Genomic DNA, 18,011 nt, shown 5'->3' with positions numbered 1-18,011 from the left:
ATGCCTTCCGACCTGAGGGGCCCATCTTCCAGCGTCATATCTTTTAGCCTTTTGTTTCTATTCATGGGGTTTTCTTGGCATAGATACTGGAGTGGCTTGCCAATGCTTGCTCCAGGTGGATCACGTTTAGTCAGAACTCTCCACTATGACCTCTCCGTCTTGGGTGTCCCTGCACGTCGTAGCCCATAGCTTCTCTGAATTGCTCAAGACCCTTTGCCGCGACAAGGTAGCACATTTTCACATTATCTTTTCAGAAGATTTTGAGAAGAATTTTCAAGTTTTATGCCAATCACTTCACAGTCCTAAGGGTTTTACAATAGTCAGAAAGTAACAAGTAACTAACACTCTTTGCAACATTTACTCACACAAATTACTTTGGGGGAGGAGGGTTATAACAACATCCATAACGAATTACCTTGAAAACAACTTTCCAAGTACCCAACAGAACAATAAACAACTGAACTGCTGAATAGCTCAATGAGAGATGGTGAGGCACCCCAAACTGAACCGTTTCTTTCCGCGTTTCCATTACAATGGGCGGGAAGGTGGGTCAAGCGTAGGGGATTGTGGGAGTTGTACTCTAAACCTTGTGGAGTGCACACCGCCACCCCCTTCTTGAAGCAAACTGTTATACTCAAGCCACTGACATGCTGCCCTTTTCACTTTCACTGAATGGGTCCTCAGGGTTCAGGGAGAAAGAGGAGCGGCTGACTTTCCACAGTGCGTTTGCTTAAGTCTCTCTATGACAGCCATGTGGATTTTGCTCTCAATGCTCTCAGTTCAATTTGAGAGCTTTCTCTCCCAGAGGATTTACACATAGAGGCACATCACACCCGTGTACACGGAAGACAGGGGAAGATCTCAAGTCCGACATCCCTCAAAGCCATTTAAAATCGGCCAGGTGAGCTTTCTTCCCCCCTAACAGCCAGCCAGCCACAACAAGGCAACAAGAAAAACTGAAAAAGCTGCCGAATTCCCACCCACCCAGGATGACCCGAGCCATCCCCGTCCCTAGAAATCCTGCCGTGCCACCCCATACCAACCCATTTCTCTCTGCGCTTCCCTTGAAATGGGAGGGAAGGTGGGCGGGAAGGCAGGACGGACAAATGAGGCTCGTCTCTCCCTCCCCACCTGGGTGCGAGGCAGCGCTTCACCGGGTGAGGATGGGGACCTGAGAGACACTTTCCTTCCACCCAATCCACACTTGGTGCTCCCCTAAGGGAGTAAGGCAAGATGTGGCAGGCAGATAGAGCTGGATCGTCTGGCGGTGGTGGCACCGGATCCACTGTCAGCACCGTCGCTGCAGCCGCCTCCACAGGTTTGGCTCGCTCCAGCACCCCCTACTGCCCCCTTTTGTTCGTTCACCCCCATGCTGCCCCTTTTCATTCTACCGCCCCCCTGAAAAATGAAATCGCCCCCTGGGGGGTATTATTGCCCATGTTAAGAACCACTGCTTTAGTACACAGAGTGCAAGTGACACATGCCTTAGTTATAACATGTCTGGATTACTGCAATGCAATGTGGCACTGCCTTTGAAGATCATCTGGGGAGGCCCTTATCTTGGCTTCACTACCTTCCCAAGCTTATTTGCTGACAACAGGAGAGACAGCCTTCTCAGCAGCTGCTCCCAGACTTGGTAATACACTGCCATAAGAAACAGGTAGTCCTTCCATCGTCAGGCAAAGACTTTTCTTTTTAGGCAGCTGTTTAAGCAACAAGTGGTGATCCCAGGAATGCTGTATTTATTAAATTCAGATAAGTTTTATAGGTTTTTAAATGTTTCTAAATTTGATTTTAATCTTGGTTTTAATATAGACAAATGTTTAATTGTTTTTAAATATAGTGTTTACTGGTATTTTAAAAACTGTGATCATTGTATAGTTTTAATGGCTGTGAGCTGCCTTGGGTCCCTCATGAGGAAAATGACATATAAATAATGCATATATACATATATTGCCTATTCTGCAATGTCTTTGTCTGTGCTGTCACAGACAATGTTATACTAAATGCAAAGATAAAAAAATAAGTATTAGGAAAGGTTTTTTTCTCCAATTGCTATAATTCAGTGGTTGCAAAGTGTGGAGTGGTAGATTCTGCATCGCATGAGGTTTATGCCCCTGTATTAAAATCACAATATAAGCACCTACTGGAAAGATTAAACTTCTAGAGACTCAGGGAAACAAACCAAACCACCAAGATTTATACTCAAATTAAGAAAATTTCAATGTTCCCATTGGAAAAATTGGGAAAAGTAGAGTCAGTGATTTACTAGGATATGTACAGTACTAGAAAACTAGTAAATAGGGACAATTGATGTATTACCACCTATCAGGATATATAGTGAAGAAATGGCTGTCTACTGTTTCAATTTCATCCTTACAATATCTTTTCTCTTTGCCTTTAAGTATGTGGTTCAGAGCTGTAGTCACTCCGATGCCCTCAGATACACTTCAGAAGTCTTATGCATTAAGTCTTTAGAGTCTCATGCAAATAGATTTTTTTTAAAAAAAAACTTTGGTAATATGTGGCATAGTTTGCTCACTTACAATCCATCCACCACCATCCGTGGTCATGTCACAGTATACTTGCACTCTTTGACTGATGTCCCCATTGAGAGAGATGGTGTAAATGCCGCTTAGTGTGTCTCCATTCATCAAATGCTGTGCACAGTCCTGAGGATTCATAAACACTCTGCCTCCTGTGGAATTAGAGGAAGCAACACATCAGAAGGGACTGTCGTACTCTTATTAACATACCTTGCTAATAAATGTATTGGCTTGTAATAAACCAGTACCTTGGTGGCAAAGTCAGACCTTCGAAATTTAGTGTTAATGAGGATAAACTATGTTAGTCTTTGAAAGAGTGCATTGCCACCATGCTGACAATTGCACTGATCTGATATCTAAATTACACTGTACATTAAATAGATAGCACATAGCTGAATTGCATTTTAATTAAAAGTAATTATGCGGAGATAAGACCTGAATCAGGACACACACTAAAAGGGGGACTGAAATATCATTTCCCTAAATTCAGCGTTTCATGGGGGGCAGGGAAGAATGAGCAATGCTCCACATCTGACTTCAAGCAACTCCATTTAGTCAAAACCATTCTTTCTTTTTCCCTATTAGGGGAAGGAAGCTTCACATTTCTCAAGATCACTAAGCAGTTTAAGCAAAGCACAGAAAAGGAAACTGATTAACGATACTGAGAAATGGAAAGCTTCCTCCCTGCTCACCTGCAGAAGAGAAGGGGAAGGAAGGTTTCCTGTTCTATTTAATTGTTTGTGCATCACTGATGTTTCTAAAGCATCACTGATGCACTTGTCTGGTTAGAAATAATGTTTTAAAAATGGAAATCTTCATCTCCCTTCCCCTCAATAGGTGAGTGGAAAGGAAACTTTTCATTTCTCAATATTGATAAGCATTTTCCTTCTTTGCTTAAGTTGTTTAATGGAAAGGCCTTTTAAAAAAATACACCCTTTCAGAGCATTACTGATGCATTAACAACAATTAAAAGGAAACACAAAACTTCCTTTTCCTTCCCCTCTGCAGTTGAGTCAGCAAGGAAGCTTTCATTTCTCAAGGTTGTTAAGTGGCTTCAGCAAAGTGAAAGCCATCCATCTCTTTGGTTTGATCACAGTGTGCTGGAGCTAAACCAAAACAGAACAAAAAAAAAAGGTAAGCCCTGACAGGGACCCAAAATGTGCAGGTAGACATTGATCAGAGGCAGGCTGATTCAAACAGTGGGACAAATGCCTGTTTAAACACCCTCTTGCTTTCCAGGAAGGATATACATTTATGCATATGAAGACAGAGAACTACAAAATTATTCCATCTACCTGGTGAAATGGTGAGGAAGTAAGTGGCACTGTTGCCAAGAGAACAAGAACACAGATTAAGTTAAATTGCACAAATAATACAAATGTTATAAAATTGCAATGGTTGCTCCTTTGCTGTGTGGATATTTAAAATTTAGAAACATTGAAAATTTGTTAAACAACCAGCCATCATTTCTGAGCTTGCTCTGGGCATGTCCTTTGGGAAGGTCACTAGGTTTGTGCTGAGACAATTTGTAAAAACTGCAGAGACTGTAATGGGGGAAAATAGTGCTGTTGTTCTTGCTTTGAGACAAGGAATCTCATAGGTCTTGGAATAGTATAGATGTGAATTTGAGACAGCCTAGATGATTAGGAATGAATATTTATCAAGTATTTTTACATCCCTATATGCAACTAAAAAAAGCTGAGCTGCCCACAACCTAAAAACTCAGGTGCCTTATTTAACTTACTGTGTAACTTATGTTTGAGGCCTTATCCTTATGTACCATATGTTTGTATGCCACAGGACCTCTGAAGGTTACAGTCTCCCACTCCTGATAATCATGTGCTGTTAAGTTGATTTCTACTCCTGACAAATCTTTCCAGGGTTTTCTAGGTACAGAGTACCCAGAAATGGTTTACCATTCTCTTCTTCTGCAGCCCTCTGGGACAATGAAGCGTGGTCAAGATTACATCGGTTGTCTCTTCTCCTATGAGGCATATGGGGAATCAAACGCCCAACCTCTGTCTCTTCAGGCAAGTACTCAATTCAGTCACCTCTCTCCCTACTCCAGCAATCTAAGAATTTCAGTTTTCTTTTTATCTTAAAATCACATTTCTAGCCTTCAAGGCTGGGAAGATAACCCCAAGAATGTGTGGCCAATGTCTGATATAACTGCAGGGATCAGCAGGGGCATGAGTAAGATCAGAGGTCAAGGTTTTAATGCCCCAAAATGCTTTGTTCCTCCCTACAGTATATCTCATTTCCACTATTTCCATCTACCTAGGGATGTGTTTCCATTTGATAAGACAGGAACCACTTGCTAACCAGTCCTCTCTCTGTAGCTCAACCGTGTCATTGAAGCAACCAATATGAATTTCACACAACTCCGGGAGGCAGTGGAAGACAGGAGGGCCTGGCGTGCTCTGGTCCATGGGGTCACGAAGAGTCGGACATGACTAAACAACAACAACAACCAATCCTTCTAATTTCTTTCATTATTTTGTTTGGTAGTTACTGTATTTCTTTTAATTTTACAAGAAGCCCAGAAAACCTACATAATTAGCCAGCATACAAATACCTCCTTATTTTACAAATAAGTAAGTAAATAATTAAATACATTTTGGGCAAAACCTTATTGGGTTTTCATGCTGGCATAAAGTAGTTGGTGTAAACAAATTGCCACAAGTTGAGAAGTCAATGTAGGCATTTCCTATTGTGCACTGAGTTGTGCGATTTGGCATGTACATTAACTTCTTAGCTTGCAGTAATTCACCAATGAGATTTACTCCAATTGTGTCATGCTGACGGGCATAACTAATAAGATTTTGGTCAGTGTTTTATCTATTTACAGTTCTTTATGGTACAGTATGCAGAACAGCAGAATCAGAAGTACTTCTAATGGTTTAAATGTATCTCCTTATCTCTCAGTCCAATTAACAACAACAGAAGTATCCTTCTCAATTAAAACTGTCATCAGTCAATTAATCACAGAAGATCTGAGGTGATGTATATACCAATTAAAGTGGGCAGGACTAGCATAGTAGACGAGGAAAGGAAGAATCATAGTTCCACAGCCACACTGGAAGCAAGATAATCTAAAATGTCAGTATTCCGGCTGTCAAGTTTAACACTGATTTTTTTTTAAAAAAAATTGGCTCTTCAGAGAAGATTCCACGGAGACTTCTGAAGAAACATGGCTGAGGAGTTTTATATACATAGGGGGAAGAGAGTTTTCTGGAGAGTCACACAGCAGAAAGACATATATCAAATTGGGGTGAGGCAAGCTTCTTTTGGGAGAACGATAAAAAACATTGGATACCTACTTCCCCCACTAAATGGTTGCCCTACCGTCATTCTCACCCAGCAAGGCCAATGCTTCTAGGCAAAATCTAAAGGGTGAAAGGTTCTCTACCCCCCTTTTAAAAAAAAGCAAACAGTCTTTAACAATCTGAAGAACTCACATGTTAGTGCATTTTCCTGACACAGCTTGGAGACAGGGGAAGAGAAATTGTAGGTTAAAGAACCTGGCTCACAGGCAGTCTTGAATTTCACGACCCTTTAATTTACAAGTTCTCTCTTCAAGTAGAGAGAAAGGAATAGGATATAGCTGCTGAGAGAGTAGGAGGTACAGCGATTATCACAGGTCTTTCATCAGTTAGAAATAGACCTTTTCCTGACTAGAAGTCAGTCACTTCTGTGCCTTGGAGGGTCACATCTGCTCGTCCACTTCGCATCCCCCATAAAAAATTTATTGAATTTTTTTTGTACTGAAAAGACCCACTTTTGCCCTTCAGTTGCCAATATTTTTCTTCAATCGAAAAAGGTTTTGGTGGTGTGGGGAGACCCAGGAGAATTTGGAAAGTTTCAAAGACAGGAGAGGTGTTCCCATACTCACTAAAAGGCATCAGAGCACTTTTTGAGTCTAAACAAAACCCAATTGGGGGACACATTGTTATGGGAGTGTATTAGGGCCCCCTTGGGGCTGCCTACCATAGACTTCAAGTACCTACCTCTTTTTAAAGCCTGACCGTATTATAGAAAAATTCACTGTCAGGAGTATATTTTGTCCAAGGTCTAGTGTTCCCTGACAGCAAAGAAACTGGACATTTGGTTTTTTGATTTATATTAGCCAAACCTACCAAAAAGCAAGGAAACAAACAAACACCACAATGAGTTACACCAGGAGGATTGATATGCTTTTCATCTGCTAGGAAAGATCAGTCTGAAAGCTCTGCATTGGTTTTCATCCCTTGCATCAGGTTCACTCTAATTCTTTACACTAACTGAAGTGGAAAGCAAAAAAATGTAGAAGCCACTAATCTACAGCTGCGTGAGGCAAGTGGGCTTTGTGACTATTGATAGCTCCTGTTGTTAACCAACATTCATTTCAAAAGTCCTTTCATGTTCCTCGGGGAAGAATATATCTGCACTGGGTTCAAAGGCAGCCCTTTTAGACTACTAGATATAAACACAGAGGGAGTAATTTCAGCGCTATAATGGTAGACAAATCTTTTTTGCTTCTTTCTGTCATCTCTCCTTTGAACGACTCTGGTACAAACATAATTGGGTTTGACCAGTTTTAAACATTCCTCTCTAAAAAAGCAATTCCAGACAAGGTATTCTTAATGTGTTTACCAAAGAGGTATTTTCTGTAGCTCCCCACTTTTTTCCAAATGCACCAGCACCTCAATTACAACAATTTGTCGAATAAACTAATCTAAAATGTAAGTATCCAGGCTGCCAAGTTTGACACTGATTTTTTTTTCAAATTGCTAGTTTTACTATGAATAAATAGGTGGTGGGCTGTAAAACAATTTGTTTTCCTCTCTCCAGAATTACACACCATAAAGATCATTTAAGCCGGCCAAAACAGCAGGCTTGTGCTGAGTTCCCCACTGTCCCATTGTAAATCTAAATCAGCATATGTTCTGCTGTGTCATCAAAACACTGGGGTTTCCCTTGATGCTTTAGGACCTACTGGCAGAGGCACTGAAATTAATAGCATGCCATTAGGACACAATATAAGTTGAATGAGATCTTACTGCTGAGGAGGAAACAAGTTGATGGGAGAAACTTGCAATGGTGTGAAACAAATTTTTACTCTTCATCATTTGTAGTTTCAGCCTCAGCATGCAAACAATCATGCAAAATCCATAGAAACAGAATTTTTGATAAAATCAAAGATTTTATTATTTTTTAAAAAAATGGATACTGCCTGATTGTCTTCCTGCTTTAGCAGGGAGTAGAGATGGGTATGAATTGGAAAAATTGCAATTCATCTCAGTTCATAATTCATTTTGGTTGATAAATCATGAATAACATTTTAAAAAACGAATAAATGAATCAATGTGTTCATTTGCTTTGAGTTGAAAAGACTATATAACTGCCCCCAAGGCACTTAGAGATACCAGAATCACAGGGAAACTTTCCCTGACTTGCCTATACAACTCATCCAGGTTTGGTGAAGTTTGGATTTCGGACGGCCAAACTATATACACAGAAAGAGCCCCCCCCCCGGAAAGTGCCCACCTCAGTCAGCTAGGGACAACAACATTGCAGATTAGTGACCACTGACTCTCCTCAACCGTCCCTCCATGTTTAGTGAAGATTGGGTTTTAGTCATCTGAGTTATATACCCACAAAGTGGGTCCCCCAGGAAAGTGACAGTGGTTGCAGTTGAAGCTGAGAGAGACATGGGCACTATAGGCATTTTCCTGATTCACAGAGGGCATATTCCTTTGAACTGTGCATGAAGTAATTCCTTGAATATCATAGAATCATAGAAAAGTGAAGTTGGAAGGGGCCTATAAGGCCATCAAGTCCAACCCCCTACTCAATGCAGGAATACAATCAAAGCATATCTGCCAGGTGATTATCTAAGTTTTTCTTGAATGCCTCCAGTGTTGGAGCACTCACCAGCTCCCCTGGTAACTGGTTCCACTGTCGTACTGCTCAAACAGTTAGGAGGTTTTTCCTGATATTCAACTGAAATCTGGCTTCATTTAACTTGAGCCCACTGTTGTGTGTCCTGCACTCTGGGATGATCAAGAACAGATCTTGCCCCTCCTCTGTATGGCAGCCTTTGAAATATTTGAAAAGTGCTATCACATCACACCTCAGTCTTCTTTTCTCAAGGCTAAACATGCCCAATTCTTTCAGCTTTTCATCATAAGGCTTGGTTTCCACCCCCCTTATCTGAACTTGTTCCAGTTTGTTAGCATCCTTCTTGAAGTGTGATGTCCAGAACGGGACACAAGACTCAAGGTGAGGCCTAACCAGTGCTAGATAGAGGGGAACTAGCATCTCAAGCGATTTGGAAATTATAGTTCTATTAATGCAGCTTAAAATAGGCTTTTGAGGGACGTGGTGGTGCTGTGGGCTAAACTGCAGAAGCCTGTGCTGCAGGGTCAGAAGACCAGGAGTCATAAGATCGAATCCGTCGCTTTGTCCCAGCTTCTTGCCAACCTAGCAGTTCAAAAACATGCAAATGTGAGTAGATAAATAGGTACCATCTTGGTGTGAAGGTAAAACGTCGTTCCCTAGTCATGCTGGCCACATGACAATGGAAATTTTCTTCAGACAAGCGCTGGCTCTACGGCTTGAAAAATGGGATGAGCAGCACCCCCTAGAGTTGGACACGACTGGACTAAAAATGTCAAGGGGACCCTTTACCTTTACCTTTTAAAAATAGAATTTGCCATTTTTGTCGCTGGCAGAGAGTGTTTTTTGTGCATCTGCAAGACACAGATTGCTGACAGAGAGATGTTTTGGTGAGCCTGGGTGTAACAGGAGAGAGGAAGGAACATTGATGTCCCAGAGTGGCAGAAGGAGCATAGAGAGTGAAGGGACTGACAGATGTGAATCTGTATTTGGTAGGTTGAGGAGGCAGAGAGGCTGTAGGATCCCTACTTTGTTGGGTTTACTGTGGGGATGTCCAACAAGGAAAGGTTCATTTTGATAAAAGACAGCCTCTTGATGGTTAAGGGATCCAGATGAGGGCAGAAGGGTCTGAGCACGTTTCCAAGGTGGGAGAAAACATGCTCACTCTGTACACTGGCTGGAGGGATGGAAAGCAGCTCCATGGCCACAGTGGGCAGCTGTGGCCATATGCCCATTTTTGCCCCCAGTACTGGGGGGGATCTGAGTAGGGGATCTGGGGGCGGGTTCTGCCAGGTATTCCCTGACAAGGGACTCGGCAGAGTTCTCCTCTGCCTGTCCGCCTTCCTCTGTGGTGTCAAGTGTGCCCAGGCCATCACTGACCTCCAGTAATGGGGGCGGGAGCCCTAGCCTGCAGAAGTCCCTGCTGTGCCTCCTGGGAACCACCCACCCTTTTGTCTTGCTCACGCCCTCATACCCCTGCCTTGCCACACATTCTCCATTCTCCACTCCTTGAGCTCTTCAGTGCATCCTGCCAAGCTTCCCTTGATGCCAGGGGAGATGGCCAGCCAATCCGTGACACTGATGCCTACCTCTCTTCCCTTAGGCAGAATGGGCGTGGGGTTCATCATGTCCTCCAAAATGGTATTCTGCTCAGTCATGCAGGATACCATGGAGTAGGTGGAGTTCCACCTGTTTGGAAGGTTCAGCAGAAGGACATGTGTCTCGTGCCCCAATTCTTCCTGCCCCTCACACAGCCAGCAGGCAGCTTTCAGGCTGTGTGAGAAATGGCCCACTAGTTGGCAGGAGTGCTCCAGGACTGTGTGTGTCTCCCTCCCAGGTGCCTGCATCCCACTCAGGCTTGATGTGGCTGCCCAGGCCAATGACATCATGTACAACAACGTGCAACTCAAAGTCTGCTGCATTCAATGCCACCAACATACTCCACTTGGCATCTGCGATGTGACCATGTGGTCATGGATGATCTCACCCTCTGATGCCCATTGATGCAGTATGGCCAGGAACTCACTGGCGATGTTCCTCCCCATCACCTGAGCCTCCATGTGCCACACCTGCAGCAGAACAACCATGCAGGTGGCAGGACAAGGGTCTTCCCCCTGTGGCCCTTTTACCAATGCCCTGCCACTCCCCAGGCCCTCCAGCTCCCACCAGTGGGCTGTGAGTGAGAGGTAAGATAAGAATCTTATCTTTTGGTATATTTATGTGTTTCTTTCCTGGGCCCTGATATATGGCCTTCACTCTGTCATGGCTGGTTGCCTCCTGCCTGCATTCCAGGACCAGGCCATCTGCCAGGTCAAAAGGAGGGTATGTACCTCTCTTTGCCTGAGCTATGTGTGCATGTTCCTGGGCCTAGTTTCTCTGAGGCCTGTGTTTTCTCTGCTAAGGGTTATACTAAAATCTAGTTTGATTCTGCTCCGGTATCAGTAACATTTGTTGTATTTTTGTGGTGGGCTTGAATACTATTTGTAGATTGTGTTTTTTCAAGTTTCCCCATGTGGTCCATGACCCCATTGATGTATGGCAGAAATACTTTATTTGTGGGTGGCTGTTTTTTTCTTCAGTTTGGTGTTGGTTTTTTGGTTTAATGGTTCTTGTGATTTCATTTTTGGAGTGGCCATTTGCCTGTAGGGCCCAATTCAGATGGCTGAGTTCAGTGCTGAGAAATTGAGTTTCACAGTTCCGATTTGCATGGTCTACAAGTGTTCTGATTATTCCTCTTTTTTGCTGTGGGTGGTGGTTGGGGTTTTTGTGTAGGTACCTGTCTGTGTGGGTGGGTGTTCTGTAGACCTTGTGTCCCAATAGGTCAGTTTTCCATATGACCATGACATCTAAGAAAGGGAGCTGGCCCTCTATTTCTTTTTCCATGGTGAATTGTGTATTTTGGTGGAGGCTGTTGAGATGGTTTAGAAATTCTTCCAGTTTTTCTTCACCATGGTTCCAAACTGCGAAGGTGTCATCCACATATCGGAACCAGACTGTGGGTGCAAAGGGTGTTGAAGCCAGGGCCTGTTTTTCAAAATGTTTCATGTACAAGTTTGCTATAACTGGGGTGAGGGGGCTCCCCATGGCTACTTCATCTGTCTGTTCATAGAACTCATTATCCTACCCTCAACTACCCAAACAAACTGCACCAGAGCACAGACAGAGTTCTGACTCCTATCCTCTGAAGATGCTGGCCACAGAAACTAGTGAAATGAAAGAACGACCTTCAGAACTCAGCCAAAGAGCCTGAAAAACCTACAACCATCAGTATTTTGTTTCCTCTTGAAGGTTTGGGAGGAAATTTGCCTAAATTTGGGCTGCCTAGCACCATAGGGCATCCTCCTCTGAAGCAATTTAAATATGCATTTTGGCTGCTAGAGGCATGTGAAAGCTTTTTCAGTGCCACACACCCCAATTTTTAAAAGAAAATTATTTTGTGGTTTTGGGGGCACAGGAGCAGGCACCAAATGCAAGGGTCATGTATGTGTGTGTGTGTGTGGTCCCAGGTCCCCCAGAATATGCCTTGATCTAAGGCCAGCTCTGATTCATCTCTCTACAGCTTCTTTGACTTGGCCTGTTTTGCAGTAGCTTATGATGAGTGTCTGATCTAGTCATGTTTTGTTGAGTAAATTTAAATTAGTCCTGAATATGTGCAAAAAACTTGAAGACTTGGTTTATCACCATGGTCTACACCCTCATTATCTTGGTTTGCCACAGCTAGCTGGGGTTGGATGACCAGTTAAATCCTAGTTTTTAGAAATGTATTTCCGTAGGATGGCTTTATCCCAGCTCTTTTTGAAGAGGTGATTGCATGGCAAGTATCAAAGAAATTTACCCTGAACCGAAGGATTCTGCCAATGTATCGACACAATTTCAATGGGGAGTATTTGTGCCTATCACTGCTGCAGGACAACATAGAGATGCTGCACTCCTCTCACCTGTGGTGAAGACAGTGGAGGTGAACGCACTCCTCACAGTATCCTGGGCTGCTTGCAGGCGCACGGTGTACTCTGTGTTTTCTGACAGCCCTTCTAAGCGGATCCAAGTGTCTTCTGCATCTACAATCAGCTCCTGCAGCCAGATTACCAAATGAGACAGAAAGCAAACAGAGATAGTAAGGGAGAAGTTAAAGATCACTGTACTACGTAATTAGGCTTATAGATTCTCAGGATTCTGATCCTGAACTCCCAATGTGAGCAATAGGAAGCAGGGACTGAGCTATGGCCATGAGGAAGGCATTATAGAGCAATAACAGTCACACCAGCAGGGATACATCTCGGTCACAAAGGAGGCCACCACAGGTTAAGAACTAAGGAAGCTGCCTTATATTGAGTAAGATCATTGCTCTACCTAGTCAGTATGGTCAGCTCTGACTGGGAGGCACCTCTCCATAGTTTCAGGAAAAGTTGTTTCCCAGCATTACCTGGAGATCCCTGATATTACCTGGTGGTAGTCTCCCGTCCAAGAACCAAGCAGGCTCAACCCTGCTTAGCTCCTGAAATCAGATGAGGTGGTGTGTGTTCTGGGTGTCATGGGGGTACTATATTGTGTGTTATTGCCCAAATTCTGCAAAAGATTCAAGGTCCGGCATGCTCCCTCATCTGAGCAAAAAGCAATTTCTCCAGTGAGAATACTCTTGGCTTCATAATCTTTTTTTTCTACAAATGAAGTCCACTATCACTTCAAAGGGACTCCTTGAGTTGTATGTGGGATTTTCCATTGTTCTTTGTGTGGATGTTTTTAGCACTGAATATAACAGGGGCTCTACTGATTCCCTGAGGGCAGGTTTCCATCTGCCCTCAAGGAGACACTCATTAGGCCCATAAGAAAGAAACCTAATTTGGCGGCGGACGAAATTGGCAATTATAGGCCCATCGCCAATGTTTCTTTCATGAGCAAAGTGGTGGAGAGGGTGGTGGCCAACCAGCTTCAGGCCCACTTGGACGAGACAGACGCCCTGGATCCGTTTCAGTCGGGCTTCAGGCCGCGCCACGGTACAGAGACAGCATTGGTCGCCCTGTACGATGACCTGTTGAGGGAGGCTGATAGGGGCAAAATGTCTCTGTTGGTCCTCCTCGACATCTCTGCGGCCTTCGATACCATTGACCACGGTATCCTCGTGGGGAGGCTCTCTGAGTTGGGATTTGGTGGCTTAGCGCTAGCCTGGCTCCGTTCCTTCTTGGAGGACCGCCCCCAGAGAGTGCAGCTTGGGGAGAGTGTTTCGGCCCCGTGGAGTCTCAATTGTGGGGTCCCACAGGAGTCGATTACCTCCCCAATGCTGTTTAACATCTATATGAGACCACTGGGTGGGGTCATCAGGGGATGTGGAGCATCGTGTCATCAATATGCTGATGACACCCAGCTCTACATCTCCTTTTCACCAACTGCAGGTGATGCTGTCCTGTCCCTTCGGCGCTGCCTGGAGACCCTACTGCAATGGATGCGGGAAAACAGGCTAAGGCTGAACCCGGACAAGACAGAAGTTCTGAGGGTGGGTGGCCCCGTGGTTGGCGGCTTGGGTGACTCTGTCACATTTTGGGGGGGGGGTGACCGTGGCCGTGAAGAGTGGGTTCTGCAGCCTGGGGGTACATCTGGACCCGACGCTCACCATGGAAACAGAGGTGGCGTTGGTAGTCCGTACCGCCTTCTTCCACCTTTGGCAGATCGCCCGGCTGCGGTCCTATCTCGACACGGGGGCACTCACTACCTTGGTCCACGCACTCGTAATCTCAAGATTAGATCACTGTAACACGCTCTACGTGGGGCTGCCTTTGAGGTTGAAGCGGAAACTTCAAGTGGTGCAAAATGCAGCAGCCAGACTCCTCAGTGGAGTGAGAAAATACCAGCACATTTCTCCCACGCTGGCCATGCTGCATTGGCTGCTTATTCATTTCCGCATCGACTTTAAAGTTTTAATGCTCACTTATAAGGCCCTAAACGGTTTAGGACCTCGATATTTGGCGGAACACCTGCTCCCACCAAGATCTACCCAGATCACCCGTGCGAGTCAGAAGGTGAGGCTGAGGAGCCTGACGCTGAGAGAGGCCCGGAAGGAAAAAACAAGAAACCGGGCCTTCTCGGCGGTGGCTCCTCGCCTCTGGAATAATCTCCCTCCTGAGATTTGCGCAGCTCCCACTTTGGGCACCTTTAAAAGGCAACTAAAAACATGGCTATATATTCAGGCCTTCCCTCCAGCTAACACTTGATTTTCTTTTGTTCTCCTTTATTTATTTTAGTTCTATTTTTGTATTGTGTATGTTATAATTATGATTTATGTAACTCTTTGTATTATTTTACTGTTTTCACTGGAAGCCGCCTAGAGTGGCCTTTTAGGCCAGATGGGCGGGGTATAAATAAATAAATAAATAAATAAATAAATAAATAAATAAATAAATAAATAATCCTGGAAAAAAGCTGCCTAGTTAGAAAACATACATTAAAGCAAATATAGTTGGATGCTATTATATAATTTACATTCTGACCTAACAATTTGGGTTTTAATTTGGCAACAGATTACCGGTAATTATTCTATCTGCAGTGATTTCCTACCCCCTGAAAATATGAAAGACTGCTAGAGGCACAATATACTTCTATTACAGTATTTGCCTAGTGCGAGTATTCAAGAGTTAATTCTACTTTTCTGAGGCCTACTGATGACCCAAAGAAGCAGGGAATAATTAAAAAAAGAAGACTAAAGTGATGGGAACACCGCTGTGATGATGGGATTAGTTGGCTAGTTTTCTCATAAACTACACTAATGTGTGTATGTGTGTGTTTATAGATATACACATACAGATATTAACTTCCATATACTGTATATGTACATACCTTTGCGATAGGCCTCAACAAAGAAAGAGCTTTACTGAGGCCTTCTCACTAACAGCAGTCCACTTCACTATTCTCTACTTCCAATCTGCCAGGTATTATTTCTTATCTTGCAGGATGACATATAAGAATAAAAGAGTCCAGTCTAGCAGATCACAGACCCATCTCATTTACTGTCTTCTACAGTAGCCAACCAGATGCCGTTGGAGGTCAACAGCAGGACTTGTATCTCATCCCCTGATAATTCAGAGGCATGATGCTTCAGAACTTGGAGGTTAATATCTAAATCTCAGAGTGGTAAGGGAGGGCAAGTGTTTTATATTTTGGTTATTGTGCATGTGTTTGCTATCTTAGTTATTGTTAGCCTATACAAACAGAAGCTCTGCTTCTTAAAATCTAAAGCACCCCTTCCTCATGTTTGCAGCCTATTTTGCATCCACTAATGTTGGTAAAATCGGCTGTGAAAGAACCAAGCATCATAGAAAGTATTTTTTTATCTTTCATTTCTGAAGAAAAGGAAAAATTCTCCCCTTCCATTCTGTAAGGCTTTGAGGTATACAAAGGGGCCGTGGCAGCTGCTTACCATAGATACTTGCTAGAGTTGACTTTCAGTGTAACTGTGGAAGTAGGGGGGGTTGGTCAAAGTGCGGCCCTTTGATGGCTGGGAGGTTCAAATGTACATATCCCCCCCCCCCAGCAGAGAATTATCTATTCCTGCTTTAAATGATTTTTTAAAGGGAAATTAAATTCTGGGATTTTTTTTTACCCTTAATTATATCAGCAGAGAGTTATCTCTGGTTCTTATGCAATACTGCAATGATATGAAGCTAAATGTATGGTCCCTGATTCCCAGCATCACAAGAGGTAATGAGTCTGTGACAGGACACAGCTGCCAATGTAGTAATAATATACAATGCTATACAAAAAGCCCACTCTGGAATCACTACCCTCTAGCCAAAGCACAGGACCAACAAACTCAACTGAGGGATCCTTGCCTTCCATTCTAATGTCATAGACTTTCTGGAGTAAGGACTGACCTTGCGGCTTCCATCAGGTGACCGATAGGTCATTATGTAGTTTTCAATCTCAGCCATGGGAGGCAGCCAAGAAAGAAGTGCACTCCGTCGAGTCACTTCGCTTGCTGTCAAATTTGATGGAGGATCTAAAACTGCAAATGTTGGGAAAAGAATCAAAGGAAGAGACATATTTATTGAATGATTAATTCTTTTAAAACACACACACACAGTGTCACAGAAAGAGGAGTAATTTCTCAACAAAGGACAAGTGTGACAACAAATCAGTAGGGTTCTTCAACCTCACATTATGGTTGTTGTTGTTGTTTCAACTTATATACCTCCCTCGAATGCTCTGGGCTATGGAGAACATAGTTACGGAACACATGGACCAATGGAGGTCTCGTCTCAGTGCTCAAGAAATTGGCTATTACTGCATAACAACCTTCTCTATCATTGAAATGATGGTGATTTCTTTCACTGAAAATGGAAAACATCACTTGAAAGAGTAGAAGGGACACATTTAATACATGAATGAAAACATGTCAGTTAAGTCTCCACATCCAAATCTAATGGTGTGGAAGTATCTAAGAATATAAATCTGGATTACCTAAAGCAACTAATAGTATGGTTGGGTTTCCTCAAAGGAAAACAACACACATCCTAGCACAGATGTTGCACTTACGAGTTGTAAAGTTGGTGAAGATCATTTTGCTGGTGATGGGTCCATTGGTAGCATACATGGTGACTCCATAACTGGTGCTGGGAAGCAAATTGATAAGCTGATACTCTTGATTGATTCCATCCACTAAAATAGTCTCTCCTGCAACTGAAAGCAGAAGATGACTTGTACAAAACAAGGCTTGTTCAAATGAAGACCTTTTAGAGTGCAGGACTCAACTGGAATGAAAGGAACTTTACTGTTTGCAAGCCCATGCGACGTCATATGGAAAGGGAATGCCTGAGGGTGGAATTTCAGAAGTCTGTTCAGACATCAAAGTGAATTTTGACAGTTGCCTCGGCTGGAGATTCCAGCCTTGTCAGCCTTTGGCTAGATTACAACCTGACACCAATTTAACATGTCTCAGAAATCAGGTCTTATGAATTCACTGGCTCACGACTGGAAATTGCACATGAATTATTAATCAAGACTGGGATCAACATGGAGATGGCTAAGACAGAGCGCTACACCAAAAGGAGAAAAACAGAGATTACTTCCTGGTGGGGGAAAAGGATTGTGCAAATCCATCTACTACAGCAGAAACCACGGTAGACATGGAGAATGTGGCAAGCGAACTACAAAACCATGATATACTGACCTTATGTTTCCCCTTGCAGTAATTTACTTCTGACAGGCAATAGTGACATCAATGGATAATTGGTTACTAATAGTTTTTTATTTCTATGGTCCTCTCTTCTGTCAACATGGCTGAAAAACCATTATGCAACAGAAGCATGTGGAATGGGAATGGAGATACTTTTGAAAGTTCTGAAAACCTAAGAGCCATTTAGTTAAATAAAGAAAAGAAAGGGGAAAACAAATATCTCCATGTTTAAGAGGTATACTCTGCATTGCTATCCTATTCTCTCACCACCTTAGCTTTCAGATTTGGCAATGTGGAGGCAAACCATACACTGGGTGGGTAGACTGGAACATGTGATTCTCCCCTCAGGCAGCATCAGAAAGACTGGGCAGTCAGGTCTGAGCCTTGGGATTTAATGGGCAGCAGGAACTCCACTGGCTCTCTAG

At 43.4% G+C, this 18,011-nt stretch overlaps 1 protein-coding gene across 10 annotated transcripts in view; it reads right to left on the bottom strand.

Annotated features, from left to right (window-relative positions):
• Positions 1–18,011, bottom strand: part of TNR (tenascin R) — a 618,967-nt gene that overhangs the window by 36,161 nt on the left and 564,795 nt on the right. For all 10 annotated transcript variants that reach the window (XM_072998215.2, XM_072998216.2, XM_072998217.2 and 7 more), the window contains 4 exons: positions 16,947–17,090; positions 16,286–16,416; positions 12,362–12,494; positions 2,547–2,698 (listed from right to left, as the gene is read on the bottom strand). In XM_072998215.2, coding sequence (XP_072854316.2) covers positions 2,547–2,698; positions 12,362–12,494; positions 16,286–16,416; positions 16,947–17,090 — 560 coding nt within the window. The remainder of the gene's footprint in view (positions 1–2,546; positions 2,699–12,361; positions 12,495–16,285; positions 16,417–16,946; positions 17,091–18,011) is intronic.

The sequence above is a fragment of the Pogona vitticeps genome, chromosome 4 (assembly GCF_051106095.1).
Source record: "Pogona vitticeps strain Pit_001003342236 chromosome 4, PviZW2.1, whole genome shotgun sequence".
Lineage (NCBI taxonomy): Eukaryota > Metazoa > Chordata > Lepidosauria > Squamata > Agamidae > Pogona > Pogona vitticeps.
The sequence above is the reverse complement of the archived record's forward strand: the minus strand, read 5'-3'. Positions and strand labels throughout refer to the sequence as shown.